At 46.5% G+C, this 15637-nt stretch overlaps 1 protein-coding gene across 1 annotated transcript in view; it reads left to right on the top strand.

Annotated features, from left to right (window-relative positions):
• SPMIP7 (sperm microtubule inner protein 7) overlaps window positions 1–15637 on the top strand; it is a 189774-nt gene that overhangs the window by 109296 nt on the left and 64841 nt on the right. The window contains exon 5 of the mRNA XM_069216922.1: window positions 803–870. Coding sequence (XP_069073023.1) covers window positions 803–870 — 68 coding nt within the window. The remainder of the gene's footprint in view (window positions 1–802; window positions 871–15637) is intronic.

The raw sequence follows: 15637 nt of genomic DNA, 5'->3' as shown, positions 1-15637 counted from the left end.
TTGAGCAATATAGATTCGCTGTATCTCCTTATCCTAGGACCCTAATTCAAATTTATGAAGCCAGGCATTCGGAATGATTATTGTACATAGCAAAGTCCTGTACCGTTCTAATTACGTACATGTACACCAGTCGATCCAGTGACACGTTTGTGTAAATATGCTGTTTGTATTGTAGGATCCACACCTATATTCCTTCTCTTTTGTGATTTACAAATATCACTAAAGCTACTCACCGTAGTATTTCCCCTTTCCCAAAGATTGGGGCATTCTCATAGCTATAAGGCTGGCTGGCAGTGGTTGTTGATGTGTACTGTTTTGTAATACTGATCCATTCAAACACCATTAATGAAGTGCTGTTGGACGAACATACCCAGTTAATGCGACAATCATGGGCATCCGCAGAACTTTTTTCAGTGGGGGCCATAATTTTAATGTCATCCATCTTTTGACCTTTTTTGACAATGTCAAAAAGGGAAGGGGCATAGTCTACGGCGCCCCGAACTGCTTTTGGCAGGGTCCGCGGCCGTAGCAGTGCACGCAGCATAACACTATGTCGGCCGTAATGTTATGCTGCACTGTGAGCCTTCACACCAGGCTGTACCTAAATTCATGTGGGGGCAAGCACCCCTTCTTGCCCCCTCTGTGGACGTCCATGGCTACAATTTGAATAGAGACATCGAGGACCGTGTAAGCACAGTGCATCTGAACGGTATTTTTCTTTATTGGTGTTTTTCATGACAGAATTGCAAAAAAGTTCACATCTATTTTATCATTACTATCTCACGTGTTTGAATTTTTTTAGGAAATCGGGGGTCTCTGGGACAGATTTCAAACAAGAAGACCTCTCAAAACCATCAGACCAGTTACTTTGTAAGTAGCACTTCTTTCTATATTAATTTGTTAGCTTTACAAACGCGTATCTTATCTTCCATGTTTCATACCAATTAGTAAGATTTCTTAATGCCCTGTCACCAAATAGAAACTTTCTGTAACGTATTTTTTTAAAGAAACAGTGTTTAAATCCAGGGAGCTGTCCTTGTGACTCCTCTGATTAACATAAAATATTATTTTGTGCCCACATCCATTTCCTATCTTTGTTCAACTCCAAATTCATTGTTGTTTTCATCTGTGCAACCAATATCATATCCACTGTTGCAGTCTGCCAAGGACATCAATTTGGGGTGCAGTTGCTCCAAAGACTTTGGTACCCCTGCAGCTTCTCTTTTTACCCCTGTTCTCACAGATCGAAGAGACATCAAAAGATCCAGAGACCAGGAAGACATTTATAAGCCATATTTCTTTTGTAGCTTCGGCCACTGAGCATCGGATACCTGGGTGAGTCCTTAGTCTGGTGGCGTTTCACTGCTGGACTTAACTTGTCCTACATGGCAGTGATAACTTGCAGCTTCTTCCATCGGCTACCCCAACTGATTGACTGCTCAGTCTGGCTCACAAATGACCTAATTGCTGGACTCTGCCCGGGGAATTGGAGTTCTACTATGTGGCCACTCACTCCAACAGTTTAGGTTGAGCATTTTCTCTATCTCTTTTCATTGTTGATACCTGAACGTTTTTATTATTCATTTCTTTTTTCATTCACGCAGCTTATATTCTTCTGGTTCTTGTTTTTTTTTTGTATTCAGTTTTTCGTTAGTTATTGTGCCACCTTGTTCAGCTTTTTAAAAGTGCTTTGATGAAAATGCTATAAAATCAATTGAAATAAACAAAAACACAGATAAATAAGTAAAACAATAAATTGGAGGCTATTGATGGCTGAAAGATAGGACAAGGTGTCAATTGTGTGATGTAATGAGAGAGACTCAGCAGGTAATGTCAATTATGCTACCGGTTAGACCTGACAACCTTAGGGTGGTCACCCTTAACTTTTTGCCTGCCTCCCTCCATTTTTCTGACATGTTTGTGCTGGTTTTAGGACTCTGAGCACTTTACCATTGCTATCCAGTGCTAAAGTCCATATGCTCTCTCCCTTAAAACATGGTGACATTGGCTCATACCCAATTAGCATATTTAATTTACTTGTAAGTCCCTAGTAAAGTGCACTACATTCATAGGCTAACATTAGGGCTACCCTCATAAACTGTTTGAGCGGAATATTCTTATTAGAAAGGGGTAAGCAGGGCATATTTAGAATGGCCAGAATGGTAATACAAAATCCTGCTGACTGGTGAGGTTGGATTTAATATAACTATTTTTAGAAATGCCACTTTTAGAAAGTGAGTATTTCTCTGCACTTAAAATCCTTCAATCCATGTCTGGGCTAGGCTGGTTGACAGCTCCCTTGTGCATTTCACCCAGACAACCACAAGCACAGGATGCTCAGTCACAGATGCACACATCGGCATACTGAGTGGGTCTTCCTGGGCTGGAAGGGTGGAGGGCATGACACATTTCAAAGGACAGTGGCCTGCCCTCATACAGTGGACTGCTGAACCCCCTACTGGGACCCTGGCAGACAGGATTGTACTGAAAGGGGACCTTCTGCGCTTCTAAGCCACCCTTTGAAGTCTCCCCCACTTCAAAGGCACATGTGGTATATAAACTGGGTCCTTGACCCTACCAAACTAGACACTCCAAGAGAAGCTGCCTGACTGCCCAAAGGACTCACTTGGACTGCTTTGCTGTATTGGACTGCTGCCTTGCTGCTGCCCTTCTGCCATGCTGGCCTCTGGCTCTGCTGAGAAGTGCTCTCCAAGGGCTTGGTTTGAGCTTGCCTCCTGTTTCCTGAAGTCTCAGGGCCAAAAAGACTTCATCTCTGCAAAGAAACTCCTTGTGCGGTGAAAATCGGCACACAGCCTGCTGGAATCGACGCACAGCCTGCCCAGCAGTGAGAAAATCACTGCATTGCCGAACCGGAATGACACAGCCCGGCTCCCTGAGTGGAGATCGACGCAGCACCAGTGTTGCGACTGGAACTTCGACGCACAGCCCACCAGATTGATGCATAGCCGAGCCGGAACGACGCAGCCTGACTTCCTGTGTGAGGAATCGACGCAGTGCCAGCCATGCAGCAGAAACTTCCCCTCATTGCCCACCGGATCGACGCAGCACATGGGACTTCGTCCAGCATGCCCAGGATTTCCATGCATCGTCCCTGGGCGTCAAAAGACCCCGCATCGCTAAGAGGAATCAAGCCTGCACGGTGGAATTCCACACAAAGCCCTTCCTGCGTGGAAAGGAATCAACACATCGTCTGTGTGCGCCTGGAAATTCAATGCATACCCTTCGTTTCCCACGCATCTCCTCCTCTTTTGCCTTTGTGCATGTAATTTTGATGCAGACCAGGTACTTTGTGCTTGCAAGAGATCATTGTTCCTTTTAAGAACTAAAGACTCTTTTTATCATTTCAAAAGTGATATTTTTACGAGTACTTATCAAATCTTGAGCGTTTTGACCTGCATTTAATCAGATACATTTCCTATATTTTTCTAAACCTGTGTGGTGTCTTTCTGTGGTGTTTTCACTGTGTTATTGCCTGATTTATTGCACAAATACTTTACACATTGCCTTCTAAGTTAAGCCTCACTGCTCAGTGCCAAGCAGAGGGTGGGCACAGGATAATTTGGATTGTGTGTGACTTACCCTGACTAGGATTGTGATCCCTATTTGGACAAAGGTGTATACCTCTGCCAACTAGAGACCCCATTTCTAACACTGCCCGTGTCATTTTAGTGAATTTACGTCCATGCAGCTAGCACTTTTCTTCCACATGAACATGTGGAAAGGCGTGGCCACTTACAACTCCACAGCTTGGTTAAGGATCGAAATAAACCCTACAATGCAGAAGGTGACAGATTTACCCTAGTGAGTACAGAATCAAGAGACCAAACCGTTAATTTTAATGGTGCTTTTCAAAAGCAGGAAAACATAGCATAGCATAACAAGTCAATAAATGACTCTAGGGGCCATATGTACACGATCTTTTTTGAGGTCGCATATGACCCGAATCGCAGAATCGGGCCATTTGTGGCTGCAAAAAGTTTTTTTAAATATAGAGAAGCAAAATTGTGATTTGGTAACAGGCTACAAAACCTCTTTTTGGGTTTGCAAATTGGTATTTGGAAGGAGCTTGTTTAGGGCGTCCTCCCCGAATACTTATTCGCAGTGTTTTGTATGAATGTTTCACGACCAAATTACAGTTGCAAAACATTTATTTTTTACTGACACCTCAGAGGAGGTGGTAATCATTTGCAAATGGGAATTAATACTATAGGAAACCTCCCCTTTACAAATGTTGATACAAACATTTTTTAAGAGCAGGAAGTGGCCCCAACTCTTAAACAAGCATTTGCAATGCAATGGGTCTCACGTTTACTCGAGTTAAAGCTATTAGCTTTGTAAACTCCTAACCGGACTTTTCTTGCCACATAAACTGAAAAGTAAAACAGTTTCACATAAGTGAGCCGATGGCCACCATGAGAGAAAAGCAACCACACAACAGGAAACAGAACTTCGCTGAAATGTATCACTGAAATGAAATGTATTGTGGCGCTTTGAATCGTCTTGCTTATGCCAACTGTTTTACTTTTCATTTTCAATGTAAGTGGCAAGAAAAGTCCAGTTAGGAATTTACAAGGCTAATAGCTCTAACTCAAGCAAACGCGAGACCCATTGCACTACAAATGCTTGTTCTTTTTGTGTATCTCTTCACACAGACGCTCATTTGCGGCCCCTGGGCTGTGAATCGACTTGCTCTTGTGAAACCCGTTTTATGTTTAATTTTCAATTTATGTGGTAAGAAAGTCCGGCTGGAGTTTACAACATTAATGGTTCTAAGTCGTTTTCTTTTGTCTTCCCCTTCGCGTCACGCTCCATGTCCTTCCCTGCTCCCGAAGCTGTGTTTATGACTCCTGGCCAGAGTACATAGACACTTTTCCCCAACTATAACGGGTCGGCCAGTTTCTTTCTGAAGCTTGTGTCTACTTTCTTCATTTTATCTGTACTTAATTAGCCATCAGTAACCCCGACGCGGCGATGCGTTTGGAAACTAAAGAAGAGAATTCCTTCTCTGTATTTCCAAACCAGAAGTCCTGGGCAGTTTAAGCCTCGCAGCGGGAATGCGTGCATCGGGTACCACTGCAGTAGCAATGTTAGGGGCATATTTATACTCCGTTTGCGCCGGAATTGCGTCGTTTTTTTTAACGCAATTTAGACGTAAAACTAACTCCATATTTATACTTTGTCGTTAGACGCGTCTAACGCCAAAGTCCATGGAGTTAGCGTCATTTTTTAGCGTGGACACCTACTTTGCGTTAATTATATGCAAGGTAGGCGTTCCCGTCTAAAAAATTGACTCCGAGGCATGTGCGCCGGATTTATACTCCCGGGCAAAAATCACGCCCGGGAGTGGGCGGGTCAAAAAAAATGACGTACGGCCGCTTTTGCGCCGTTTTTTAGCGCCTGCAAAAGGCAGGCGTTAAGGGACCTGTGGGCTCTGAAGGAGCCCAGAGGTGCCCTCCCATGCCCCCAGGGACACCCCCTGTCACCCTTGCCCACCCCAGGAGGACACCCAAGGCTGGAGGGACCCATCCCAGGGACATTAAGGTAAGTTCAGGTAAGTATTTTTATTTTATTTTTTTGTGGCATAGGGGGGCCTGATTTGTGCCCCCCTACATGCCACTATGCCCAATGACCATGCCCAGGGGACATAAGTCCCCTGGGCATGGCCATTGGGCAAGGGGGCATGACTCCTGTCTTTGCTAAGACAGGAGTCATTTCTATGGGGGTTAGGAGTCGTAAAAAATGGCGCAAATCGGGTTGAGGCGAAAAAATTGCCTAAACCTGACTTGCCCCATTTCTTGACGCCCAAGGTCCATTTTCCCCTACGCCGGCGCTGCCTGGTGTACGTCGTTTTTTTTAACGCACACCAGACGGCGCCGGCGGCTAACGTCATTCAATAAATACGGCGCCCGCATGGCGCTTCAGAATGGCGTTAGCCGGCGCTAATTTTTTTGACGCAAAACTGCGTTGGTGCAGTTTTGCGTCAAAAAGTATAAATATGGGCCTTAATGCGCATACATTGGAAGGATAGCTCCTTGGGAGCCTGTGCAAGTGGCAGAGATGCTTCTTTCCTGTAGCCACATCTTTAAAACCAGCCGACACATTCAGCAGATGAAGGACGAAGGAGGCAGCCTGGTCGGAGAGGCTCTCGGGGCCAGAACAGACTCCGGAGATCTCATGTGGGAGGCTTCAACATTCCCAGGCTTGGGGTGACCAGGTGACACCATCACAGGCGCGGCACGTTTCATTGCTGAGCTTTGATTTTCCATGATGCTAAATCAAACTGCAAAGCTGGAAGTGCTGAGTGGCTCTGGCACAGGGGCACCTGCTCACCCTGCCCAGGCTTGCTCTGCGTGCGGAGGTGAAACGCGTATTTAAATGAAACTGCATGTGCGCTGATGTTACAGCACCACACCAGAAGACAATCTTTAAAGCAATAAATATATATATTCGTACCATCTGACCTTCACCTAGCGTCAACAAAGTATTTCTCATTATTAACATTTTTTTTATTAATACATATATATATATATTTTTTCATTTTATTGACTGCCCTCACAAAAGTGGAAAGGCTGGTGCTAGACATTAACATCCGGTTGAACCCAGCGGGTGACCGTAACACCTCTTTGAAGTCGGCCTGGCTTGTCCTTTCACAGCAGGCATGTTACACGCTCCCACGTGCTTTGAAGAAGGGGAGGACATAGAGCTTCTCCTATTGTTCCACGTATGGGTGGTGTTTTTAATGACATCTCTCAAAGCATGCAGGGTTAAGCAACCCACGTGACACTGTCAGCCACGATTGGCTGTTATGCAAAAGCATTCTGGGACCTGTAGGTTTCGCTTTACTGTTAAGAGGCTAACACAAGCATTTGCAATGCACTAGGGTCTCACATTTGTCAGAGTTACAGCTGTTCACAGTTGTAAACTCCCAACCGGATTTTTCTTGCATAAAAAAAAACAGCGTGATCGGGCTGCTACAGTTCACACTAATAATACCTGTTGGCAAAAGTGCAATCAACTGAGTAACAAGGTCGATAGTATGCGAAGCACTGGACTTCTGCCTAGCGAGATCGAGCTGTGAAAACAGAGAAAAAGTAATCCACAAACGCAGCGAGCCTCGCATGTTTTCTGTACTTGGTCGCTGCGCTCGAGGAGGGCTAACCACCGAAAAGGCAGTGTCTTGCTGCTGCTTTTAGTGCAGTGCTTATTTTAACCTACACTAATAAGGCACTGTGTTTACCTTTTTAGAACAAGACATGAAAAACACGATATTGATTTCTTAGGACGGATTATAGCTAAGCCCCCACATTAAATCAAGAGATTTGAGATTTAAGTAATGATCATAGGTTCAGTCTCGCATGGCTGTTTACTTTCTGGAAGAAGAATGCTATTTTGTGTCTGAATAAATGAATAAGACATATCTGGAGCTATCTTGAAACCTGTGCATCCACAAAGTAATAGAGTGAACACTTGACTGAAGACATTAGGAAAGAAATGTAATCACTGTCAGCGTCTGACACAACAGTGCTCTTAGGTCTCTTTACTGAATAGTACTGCCAGCCTCAGGCAATGTTTGTTGTATGCCCATTTCTAACATCCGTGATAGCAGACTTCTTACAGACATAAAACTTTGACTGGCGGGTACTCAGTTTTTGTTATTAAGTGGATCCTTACACCCATGATATTTGGAGAAATTAAGTAATTTTTGCCTTGATATATCAGAAAAGCAGTGTCAGTTCTATTATAGCTACCTTTCAATTGATCATTGGCAGCCAACTTCCTCCATGAAATGTATAACTCTGACAGAGTTTGTAATCAATTGAGCTTTTATTTTAGTTTTTTGGTATTTGAGCTCCCATGCATTCTCCACTAGGTAAAAATGGAATCTGCTGCATCATTTTTCTAAACACTGCTCTGAAAACTGAAAAGCACTGCATGTGCTGTCCTTATACATTCTTCACACTCAAACACACACAAGGCCATTGGAGGAATGCTTACAAATGTTTACAGATAGGACATTCAACGACCATGCTGATAGTGCTGACACTGCTGTCCCTGAAAACAGTCCATCCCAAACTGCCAGACAGGACACCCTCTAGAAAAGAACACAAGCAATTACAGAAAGATTTCGGCTTTGCTATTCCTCGTCACGGAGGTGTAGATTGGAATCTATGGCACAGAAAGCAAGGGACTAACACCTAGCGAATCACTTGATCTTTTAGGGTGTTGACTCAAATACTCAAAAGTTGATGCTTGCAGGTAGTCTGAACCGCTAGCACTAACGTTAGGGATCATACACACCCATCGTTTTAGCCCACTGTTTCACTCTAGACAGTGACCTGCCTTATGCAAATCTGTATTGATTCTGCTCCCTGATCAATCAGACGAGTCCCTCTCCGGAAGGGAACACACGCAACCTTAGATCATTTTCAGCCTTGTTGAGCCATGATGCTTTGAATGTCTGCACTTTATAAATAAAACATAACTACATAACCTTATATTCTAAAGGAGCATACCATTCACCTCATCATGGATAATATGAGACAGCTTTGGCACCCTAAAATAGACAAGTAAACTAGAAAAGGTGAGAGGGATTTCAAGGTCTATAGTCCAAGTAGGTTGAGTACTGAATTTTAGTCCCTTCAGAACTCCTACTGAGAAAACATGATGGAGTGAAAATGGTAACGTAGCCTGCAGGAACCCAGCAGGAACCTGTCTAAACACACCCACCTACCATGACCAAGTAAATAGAGCTGTTATCATGACACACTACAAGGTTCCAGTTTAGGCACCTGGTTGTGTAGAAGAGTCCTCTTGATATTTAATCTAATTCCTTGGGACCATTGAAAACATTATGACCACTCAGCAAAATTTAGATTAAGGAAACCATTAATTGTATGGCAATGTTTTGAGCAAAAGTTTGGCAGTGGACTTATGTAGTATCTATTTACTATTTTAACTTTGCACATCTGCATTTCTGAAACACTTCACCTGACAACTGAAAGCTTACTTATGCCAGCTGTAGTTCTGAGACAGCTAAACAATCCATTCTTAGCTGAGCAGGGCTCCCAAAAGCCATACAAATCACCTGTACAAATAACATGTACCATTAATTTAGCGCCTCCTGACATAATACTGTTCAGGTCATATCAGTTACCATGCCCCAATTGACATGTGTTAACAAGGATGGAGACCCAAAACTGCTCCTGGATCAGTAACTTCATATCTGCCATCCTTTCGTAAGATCATTCACATTTCTCTTAGTGGACACTGCAGCAGCAGTGATCTCTAACTGCATCAGGTTCCAAGTATATAACTTGGTCCAAATGATGTACGCCTGTTCTCCATTAACTATAGCCTCATCCTTTTATCATGTTCTTGACAAGATACATGCTCATCATCAACAATATACTTTTTGTGTTTTACTTTGGCGTCATGTTTACCACATCCAATCTGATCTACCACCTTAGACCATTGCTATATATATTACCTAATTTTTGGCACAGTTGTTTGATTAGAGGCACTGATCCTAACAAAGATCCTGCAAATAAGTGTAATGTCAAGGTCTATTTATACAGACCCTCCCCATTGCTGCAAACAGCATTGACAACTTGATATAGGTGACATATATCAATAGGCACACCCACCACCTAATCACACACCTGCAGCAGGAGTTTAAAGACCTTTACAGAATGGTAAATTAGAAAATTCGGTATGAAATGGAATACACCCCGCACTGCAATGTGCCATTAGAAGTCTATACTTCACTTATTTGCACTTGTGCATGCATATGTTTCTAGCGCCACTTGCAAATGCATCTCCTAACCATTGAAAGGCCTATAGGCCTATACCTGCTTCACATTAGCAACTATTTGTTTTTCATAGAGCATGCTCCACAACACACATTTATACCTGAATGTTTTCTTCACTTTTGAATTTTAAAAAATTGAAAAACATGAATATTTCGTATCTCAAGAGAAGTTACTTTCAAACCAGTGTTGACAATAAAACCTTTTTAGTTGTCTTCACTTAGTGCTCAGAATGTTTACTAGAGTGTAAACTATTGTCACCTGATGGGCTCTTGTTGTTTACCGATACGGTTCACCATAAGAGACACAAGAGAGAACTGCATGAGTCCAACCTTTAATGGTTATACAGTGGTGAGAGAGGCCATGGAGCTCGCTGTACTGAGTTTACAATGCTAATCAATTAGTTGAATATAACAGTCTCACAGGTTGATGTTGGGAGAATAGTTCCACAAGCAAGAAGGGACGGACACCGTGAAGAGCATAGGGCTAGATGTACGTAGCTTTTTGTGCCTCGCAAATGGTGAAAAACGCCGTTTGCGAGGCGCAAAAGGCCTCACGCGATGCAGAAACACATTTTGCGAGTCGGTACCAACTCGCAAAATGTGTTTCCGACTCACAAATAGGAAGGGGTGTTCCCTTCCTATTTGCGATTTGCACCGCGATGTAGAGTTGATTTGTGACTGTGAAAGCGGTCGCAAATCACATCCACTTCAAGTGGATGGTAACTCATTCGCAAACGGGAAGGGGTCCCCATGGGACCCCTTCCCCTTTGTGAATGCTCACAAAATTATTTTTTCAGAGCAGGCAGTGGTCCTATGGACCACTGCCTACTCTGAAAAAACCCGAAACAAAATGGTTTTGGTAATTCTTTCTATTTGCAGCTCGTTTTCCTTTAAGGAAAACGGGCTGCAAAGAGAAAAAAAAAACTGCTTTATTTAAAAGCAGTCACAGACATGGTAGTCTGCTGTCTCCAGCAGGCCACCATCCCCGTTAGTGCCTAGACTCGCTATGGGGTCGCAAACTGCGACCCACCTCATAAATATTTATGAGGTGGGTCTTTGCAACCCCATAGCGAGTCGCAGAAGGTGTCTGAGACACCTTTCTGCATTTCCTTTTGTGAGTTGCAAATTGCGAGTCGCTGGGACTCGCAATTTGCAACTCGCAAAAGGAACCCTACCTACATCTGGCCCCTAATGACTTGAACTTTCATCTTTCTGCAATTTGAAGTGTTTTAACAATCTCAGGACGTCTATCTTTTACATATATATATATATATATATATATATATATATATATATATATATATATATTTCTGATGGATACAACTACCTGTGGATTCCTCACCTCATGAATACTCCCATGGCGCCAGCATTCTACGGAAATCTTCTTACTAGTCTCTGCACGTCGACGAGGACGTCACTGTCTCGCACGCGACGCCGTCTGACGTCATACAGGCAATAAGAGGTCCTCGACGACGTGCGGACGTCAGTTCCCTTTTTTCCGTGCATTCGAAACGGTTATCTTCGAGGGAGCAACTGTTACTCTTGCGGTTACAGTGTATATCTTGCTGCGTACTCTTTCTCTGTGGAAATAATGTCGCAGAGAAAGTCTGGATTTAAGCCTTGTCGTGAGTGTGGAGGCAAGATGTCGGTGACGGATCCTCATTCCGATTGCCTTTGGTGTTTGAGCTCCGACCACGACGTCTCGACTTGTGATTCGTGTCAGCACATGAATCCGAAGGCCATTAAAGAACGCGAGGCGAAGCTGTTTATGGCCAAGTCAAAGGAGAAGCATCACAAGAAAAAGTCTTCTCCAAGACATCGGCGTCATCGAGACTCCCGGCGCCGTAGAGAATCTCGGCGTCATTCAAGGGAGGCTCGTTCCAGGTCTCCGGATCGGCGCCGGAGGACATGGGAGGTCAGCCCCACGGTGACGCCGCATCCTTCGACGCCGTTGCTCTCTCCGACGTCTCCAACTTCGCCTGGACAGGCGTCGGTGATTGAGGTATTGGAGCCTCAGGTGTTTTCTCCGGCGCAGACGCCGAGGCCGGCGTCGGGGTCGCCTCCGAGTCAGGCACCCCAGTATCCGGCTTTTCCCACCCCTGGAGCCGATAGTTCCGCATTCTTGAATGCGATGTATGCCATCTTCCAACAGATGGCTCCAGGGGGTGCTCCGGCTGGGCCTTTGGCCTTTTCTTTGGGTGATCCTGCGCCTCTTCGGCCGGCACCCTTTATGCCCTTTCTCCCGTTTGGGAACGTGGGCTCGGCGCCAGTGTCGGCGCCGGTGGCCGCTCCGATGGCTTCGGAGGGATTGGCCCCAGGGATTTCCATCCCGTCGACGTCGAGATTTCGGCCTGTGACTCCGGTGGGTCCATCCGTTTCATCTGCTCTTCAGTCGGCGCCGAAGTTACCTGTGGCGCCGGATGCGGCGTCGGTGGCTTCGGAAGATCGGCGCCGATCTCCGACTTCGGCGGAGGTGTTGTCGACTCCGCGGATTGAGCAACGACTGCATTCAAGGAGGCGTGCTCTCCGGGTACTAGAGGAGCAGGAGTACCAACGAGCCCTAGAGGAAGGAGAGCTAGAGGACTCGGGTGATGGGCTGCGTGGACTGGAGTCGGCCAGTGGGCTGGACACTTCCCCTGAGTGGGACCTTTCGTCCCCGGGGGAATATACCGAGGAAGCTGCTTCCTTTCATACAGTGGTACGGAAGGCAGCTAGTTTTTTGGACCTGCCTTTGCCGGTGGTGGAGGCGAAACAAAACCTTTTGACAGAGGTGTTGCATCCGGCCTCAGCCGCGGCGGAGCCTCTATTACCTTTTAATGACGCTCTGCTGGATCCGGTTTTAGAGGTGTGGAAGAAGCCGGCATCTTCCCCAGCAGTTCACAGAGCCGTGGCCAGAAGGTATCGGACGGCTCCAACTGATCCTGGTTTCCTATCTAGGCACCCTACGCCGGAGAGCTTGGTTGTGCAGGCCTCCTGTTCGTCCAAATCAGCGCCTGGTTCTTTCCCGACGGTGCCTGGGGACAGAGACTCAAAAAAGCTAGAGGCGCAGTCGAAGAAGATTTTTTCGTCCTGCAGTCTGGCGTTAAAAGCCACTAATGCGACCTGTATCCTGGGGAGGTATATTCATGCTCTGATGGATGACATCTCCTCTTCGTTTACAGAGCTTCCCCAGGGTCTTTTGGATCTTGTCTCTGATGCCCAGGCTGCTGCGACCCAAATTATCCAGACGGGACTGGATACCACCGACTCGGTAGCCAGAGCAATGGGCACAACTGTGGTGGAAAGGAGACAGGCCTGGCTACGTAACTCGGGCTTTTCGGCAGATGTACAGTCCACATTGTTGGATCTCCCGTTTGATGGGGACAAACTGTTTGGGGCTAAGGCTGATTCGGCCTTGGAACGTTTTAAGGAGAGCAGGGCCACGGCTAAGTCGTTGGGACTCCAAGCTCCTTCTTCCACGGCCTCTTCCAGATTCTTCAGGAGGTTTCGTGGATTTGGGCGTGGCTCTTCCTCCTCTTCCTTTCGGGGAAGATATCAGCAACCTGCCTCTTCCCACCCCTATAGATCTTTTAGGGGGAGGGGTAGGGTCCGCACCAGGGGAGCCTCTCAGCAGCACTCTGCCTCTTCCTCATCCTCTGGCGGGGTGCAGCAGGGGAAGCAGCCTTAGGCTTCCACCATTTCCCACTCACTCCTCTCCTGTAGGGGGAAGATTACAGCATTTTCTCACCAAATGGGAGACTGTTACGTCGGACACTTGGGTTCTCAGTGTTGTGGGAAAAGGCTACACCCTTCCCTTTCAGGAGTTTCCGCCCCTCATCCCGCCCCGCCCTTCGTATTGTTCACAAGAACACCTCCTGTTGCTAGAACAGGAGGTGGAAGTCCTCCTTTTAAAGGGCGCGGTGGAGTTGGTCCCGGAGCAGGAAAGGGGTCAAGGAGTTTACTCAAGGTATTTCCTGATTCCCAAGAAGGATGGTCGTTTGAGACCAATTCTGGACCTGAGGATCTTGAATTGGTTCCTCAAGCAGGAAAAGTTCAAGATGCTGACCCTAGCACAGGTGCTTTTGGCGTTGAACATGGAAGACTGGATGGTGTCTGTTGACTTGCAGGATGCTTACTTTCATATCCCGATACTCAAGTCACACAGGAAGTATCTCCGGTTTGTGGTGGGATCGCAACACTACCAGTTTGCTGTCCTTCCGTTTGGTCTTACTTCAGCACCTCGAGTCTTCACGAAGGTGATGTCGGTGGTTGCGGCAGAGCTCAGAAGGAAGGGGATAGCAGTATTCCCTTACTTGGACGATTGGTTGATCAAAGCCAAGTCCCCGGAGCTTGTGTTGCGTCATCTGCAGTCAACAACCCAGTTGTTGTTCGACCTGGGCTTTTCGGTGAACGAGCCCAAATCTCACCTGGAGCCCTCTCAGCGCCTCCTGTTCATAGGGGCAGTACTGGATACGACATTGGGTCGGGCCTTTCCTCCGCCTCAGCGGATTCAAGATATTCAGGATTTGGTTCCAATGTTTCGAAACGGAGCGGTAGTTCCAGTCCTCAAGGTCCTTCGTCTGCTCGGTCTTTTTGCCTCCTGCATTCTGTTGGTCACGCATGCTCGCTGGCACATGAGGGCTCTTCAGTGGTGCCTCCGAAGGCAGTGGTCTCAACACAGAGGGGATCTAGAGGGTACTGTCAAGATCTCCAGAGATGCTGCTGTGGATTTGAAGTGGTGGATTGCAAGCAACAATCTTTCACAAGGAAAACCGTTCCAGCAGTCGCCACCAGTGGCCACAGTCATAACGGATGCTTCCACTCTAGGGTGGGGAGCTCATCTGGGGGATCTGGAGATCAAAGGTCTTTGGTCTCCAGAGGAACAGATGTTTCACATCAATCTGTTAGAGTTACGGGCTGTACGTCTGGCTCTCAAGGCCTTCCTCCCTTCCCTTCGTGGTCAGTCGGTACAGGTCCTAACGGACAATACTACCACGATGTGGTACATAAACAAGCAGGGAGGAGTGGGGTCGTACCTTCTCTGCAGAGAAGCTCTTCGACTATGGTCCTGGGCAAAGGACCATCGGATTTGCTTGATAGCAAACCATCTGGCCGGAGTCTTGAACGTGCGTGCGGACAGTCTCAGTCGCCACTTCTCGGCAGACCACGAGTGGCGTCTCCATCCAGATCAAGTCAGTTTAATCTTCCAGAAGTGGGGGTTTCCTCGGGTAGATCTGTTCGCCACTCGAGAGAACGCGCATTGTCCGTTGTTCTGCAGCCTTCAGTATCCGATGCAGGAAGCATTGGGGGACGCGTTTCAAATGACCTGGTGCGGCCAGTTGCTTTACGCGTTTCCTCCCATACCCTTGATTCCTCGAGTATTGAGGAAGATTCGCCAAGACCGGGCTCTAGTAATCGTAATAGCTCCGGATTGGCCAAGGAGGGTGTGGTACTCCGACCTTCTCCAACTCTCAACGTGCCCGCCGCTCCGTCTCCCTTTCAGGGCAGACCTCCTCTCGCAGTCGCAGGGGCAGGTTCTACACCCCAACCTCCAGAGTCTGCACCTACATGCCTGGAGATTGAACGGGGCAACCTGAGTTCCTTCTCTCTCCCGCCTGAGGTAGTGGATGTTATATTAGCGGCCAGGCGACACTCCACTAAATCTATCTACGCTAATAGGTGGTCTAAATTTGTTGCGTGGTGTGGAGAGAGGCAGATTGATCCTTTACAAGCTCATCTATCGGACGTTTTGTCTTTTGCTCTATCTCTGGCGCAGAAAGGTTGTGCAGTGGCTACCATTAAAGGTTATTTATCGGCCTTGTCAGCCTT

The sequence above is a fragment of the Pleurodeles waltl genome, chromosome 2_1, assembly GCF_031143425.1.
Source record: "Pleurodeles waltl isolate 20211129_DDA chromosome 2_1, aPleWal1.hap1.20221129, whole genome shotgun sequence".
NCBI lineage: Eukaryota > Metazoa > Chordata > Amphibia > Caudata > Salamandridae > Pleurodeles > Pleurodeles waltl.
This window is presented reverse-complemented; position numbering and strand designations above follow the sequence as displayed.